This window comes from Mastomys coucha, unplaced genomic scaffold (assembly GCF_008632895.1).
Source record: "Mastomys coucha isolate ucsf_1 unplaced genomic scaffold, UCSF_Mcou_1 pScaffold13, whole genome shotgun sequence".
In the NCBI taxonomy this organism is placed as follows: domain Eukaryota; kingdom Metazoa; phylum Chordata; class Mammalia; order Rodentia; family Muridae; genus Mastomys; species Mastomys coucha.
This window is the reverse complement of record NW_022196895.1, coordinates 53251614-53255159: the sequence shown is the minus strand read 5'-3', so window position 1 is coordinate 53255159 and position 3546 is coordinate 53251614. Positions and strand designations below refer to the sequence as shown.

Below are 3546 nucleotides of genomic sequence, written 5' to 3'. Positions count from 1 at the left end.
TAAATATCTTGTAAGATGGGCAGTGCTGCCCCAAAACTCCTGCAAGGAGAAAGGCAGGAGAGGGAGGGCTTACCTGACATTTTGAAAATGTGCTTCTCACCCTAAGGAGCCAAGAGTAATTATGAGCAAGCATGTCTCAGAGGGGATCGATTTACTCTGAAGAGCCCAAAGCTTTCTTTTTATCACTTGTTATGGTATTCTTTCTCTGGACGGAGGATGGTGGTGGGCATACAGTGAGAGGAATAGAATAAGAAGTTATAATCTGGTGTGGGGGAATTGACATAGTATGAAAAAGAAAGGGAGAAAGGCTAGAAGAATATGGCTGGGAAGCCCCAATGAGCTTACAGCCAATGTCTGGCCTCAGAGACATCAAAGCAGAAGGATGGATATTTCTCACTGACTTACAGAAACTGAAATTGAGGTTGCCCCAAGGAAGGGGACAGAAGCTGTTAACTACTGCCAAGGTTCTTCGTGTCATTTCCTTCTCATGAATCTACAGTGACTCCCACTATCAGCAGGGTGTCCAGCCCCACCTCTGTCCTTCATGAGGCCAACAACCTCTTTTCACTGTCTATTCCAGCAAGGCTATTCCAACCCAAATATTCCCACTCACACCATCATCCCCTAATTCCACAGCCTGCTCTCCTCCCCTTTGATACATCAATGGCACCTCTGTCCTCAAAGGTCAAGCTCTAGATTCTGTCACGATAATAACATACTGCATAAGGTTTTGTACCACGAGCTCAGATACAAACTACTATACGAGAGCAACTGGCTCTTGGAACATTGTCTTCACTGATGGTTTCAGATCATACCCGTCATTACCCATGTTTTATCTCCTAGATAGTTGCTCCTCAACTCATATCTATAGAATCAAGCCTGAGAATGGAAGACCATGGTATATTGTGAGGAGAAGCTGAGGAGCCGGGAGAATCTCAGGTGGGATTCTGAGAGTTATTCTTTATTTGTTTATTTAGGAGAGGGTATCATGGAGTCCAGGCTGGCCTCAAACTTACCATGTGCCCTGAGACTGCTATATACTTTGTATATTCTTCCATATTGTTTGACAAATTCTTACCATGGTCTTGTGGGACATTAATAATAAAAATAAGAATATATATTAAGCTCGCATAGGACTCAGAGGTGGCATCTCAACCATGGGTCACAGACTTCTTCCACTTAACTATCTCTCCAGCCTTGTGACATCTTCGTGCTTGCATATTGAGAATATCCATCTCCCTCCCTTGTATCCCTGCACCTTCCCTGCTCCCCTTCCTTGTTTCTACACCCCACACCCCCTTTAGAACAGGCTACATCTGTCCTAGACAATCCTTCGGCACCTTTCGTGAAAGCTAAGGGAATGTGATGCCCTCCCCTGTTCTCTCTTGTCTTTTGGGAAAATGTAACCCACTCAGTACCGCACACCACCACCATCACTTTATTTCAGTAAAATAAGAGTACAGATTACTACATCTTGAAATTTTTTTATTTGGTAACTATACGCACATAAAAATGCATACTACTCTTATACCCAAAGTCGCCTTGCTAAGTGATCATCTTTCTTTCAGATCATAACCGTGAAGTTGTGCTTATAACCCATTAGTTCCATCAGAAATGTAAGTACAGTACATTCAAATCATACATCGGTGCATTTACAGGTGTTAGCTATAAGAATACAGAGATTAGATTAGGACTGGTAGTCTCAAAACTCTGTGAACTTTGAGGTTAACATTATTTAAAAATGAAAATGCTAGCATTCTCATCTAGAGTGACCAAAAAAATGTTTCTCCTAAGCCTACCACTGCTTCCCAGTGCTCCCTGCTTTGCAAGCAATCAGCAGCCCCCTGAGGTGGTCTTTCCACAGGCTTCCTCACTCTGCCCAGGACCTAAATGTGCACAAAGTAAAATTGAGAGTCACGACTTGTCCTTAGACTCATACCTGGCCTTCTCTAATTATTTAGTATCTGTTCTGAGCAGAGAGTGCTTCATTTGAAAGTGAAATCTCCACAAGTGTTGGTGTGCTTGGTTTTACAATATCTTCAACAACATTCATTGAGTAAACACAAATGTTCGCGCCTTCCTACTTGGGGTCTGGTAATATAAACTTTCCATTATCCTCAAATAAGACACCTTTAACACAATAGCATGTTTATGAAATAATGGGTTGCTGTCCTAGGGCCAATGATGGTGAAAATTAGATTTGTTAAGAACATGAACGAAGAGGAAGCTTTGCTCAGACATAAAGCACTTTGCCTCCTCGGGAGGACAGCCTACTATGTCCCCATTAAGCAAGGGCATGGTCAAACTGCCCTTTCTCTAGACCTTCAAGCCCGTCAGCCCAGGTTGAGGTTGGCATGCTCCGATATGGGTCTAGAAGAATCCGGAAGCACCTGACGATGAGGATGCCCAAAAAGATGAACAACAGAATCACAAAAACAAATGTTGTTTTCTGTTCCAGAGACATGCTATAATCTGATACGTTCCCAAGGGGTACCAGGGGTGAAGGGACAGGCTGTCCTCCATCCATCGTCCAGGGAATCCAGAGCACAGTATCTTCTGGTTCCCTTTTCTTCCATCATCAGTTTGCAGAGATCATGGTGGCTGCTCCCTGGAGGGGCTGAGTTATCTTCAGGAAGAAAGGAAAGAACAGGAAGCAACTATCAGAACAGGACCTGTTTTTCTAGAATCACAGCATGTTTCTCAAATGCAGTCTATCAGCCCCACTTCTCTTTAAACTAGAGAGGCTTAAGTCTGTATAACTACAGAGAATAACATATCCTCTATGTTCAAATGACCAGATTGTCCTTAGAATAGTCAACTGGGACCAGAAGGGATGGGCAAGAAATTCAATTACAACACAGAAGATAAGAAGTAGCAAAACAACATTGGCTTCAAAGAGTGCTCTCTTAATATGCAACCTCTCTGCCCAGGACTCCTCCTACTCCATCCAACAATGTAACTCTCACACCACTACAATAATGTTACCAACCAATGCTCAACAGCAGCTGGGTGCCAGCACTATGTATGATTTCCTTGACATCCAAGAGTCATAAAAGCAGGGAGCTCTACAACTCTGGTGAGGGGAAACTAAGTCCAAATAGGGGGTGTTTAATATAGAAACTCTCAGAGAAGCTTTGGACTCTGGGCTCTGGAGTCTAGTTTCCTCTTTGCTGCTAAATAAATGTGGGACCTAAGAGAGGTCAGTGAGTTGTGCACCTTCAGAACTGCCTGCATATCTCTCCGTACTGAGATCAAGATGAATGTCTGGAAAGTATAAAAGAGGAAGAAAAAACAAGAAAATGTTGCTTCACTTCAAACAGGACTGAAGGAGTGATTTCTGCTGCCTGAGCTGAGGCAAAAGGCACCATCAAGGCACCATCGACTCCTAAATCATCAAGGAAGGTTTTTTTTTCCTTTGTCTTTATTCTTCAAAAACAAAGCCCAGGTTCAGTTCTCCACCTAGGGAAGAACCTAGAGAATTGAACAAAGGGGAATTAAATTGAATCAACTACAGCTAAAAGAACAGTGGCTTCCTTAACATCATTA

The 3546-nt window shown here is 42.9% G+C and overlaps 1 protein-coding gene across 1 annotated transcript in view; it reads right to left on the bottom strand.

The window, feature by feature from the left end:
- Positions 1–1468: 1468 nt before the first annotated feature.
- Ctxn3 (cortexin 3) overlaps positions 1469–3546 on the bottom strand; it is a 9790-nt gene continuing 7712 nt past the window's right edge. The window contains exon 3 of the mRNA XM_031365735.1: positions 1469–2626. Within this exon, the coding sequence (XP_031221595.1) occupies positions 2285–2527 (243 nt within the window). The 5' untranslated portion in view covers positions 2528–2626 and the 3' untranslated portion in view covers positions 1469–2284. The remainder of the gene's footprint in view (positions 2627–3546) is intronic.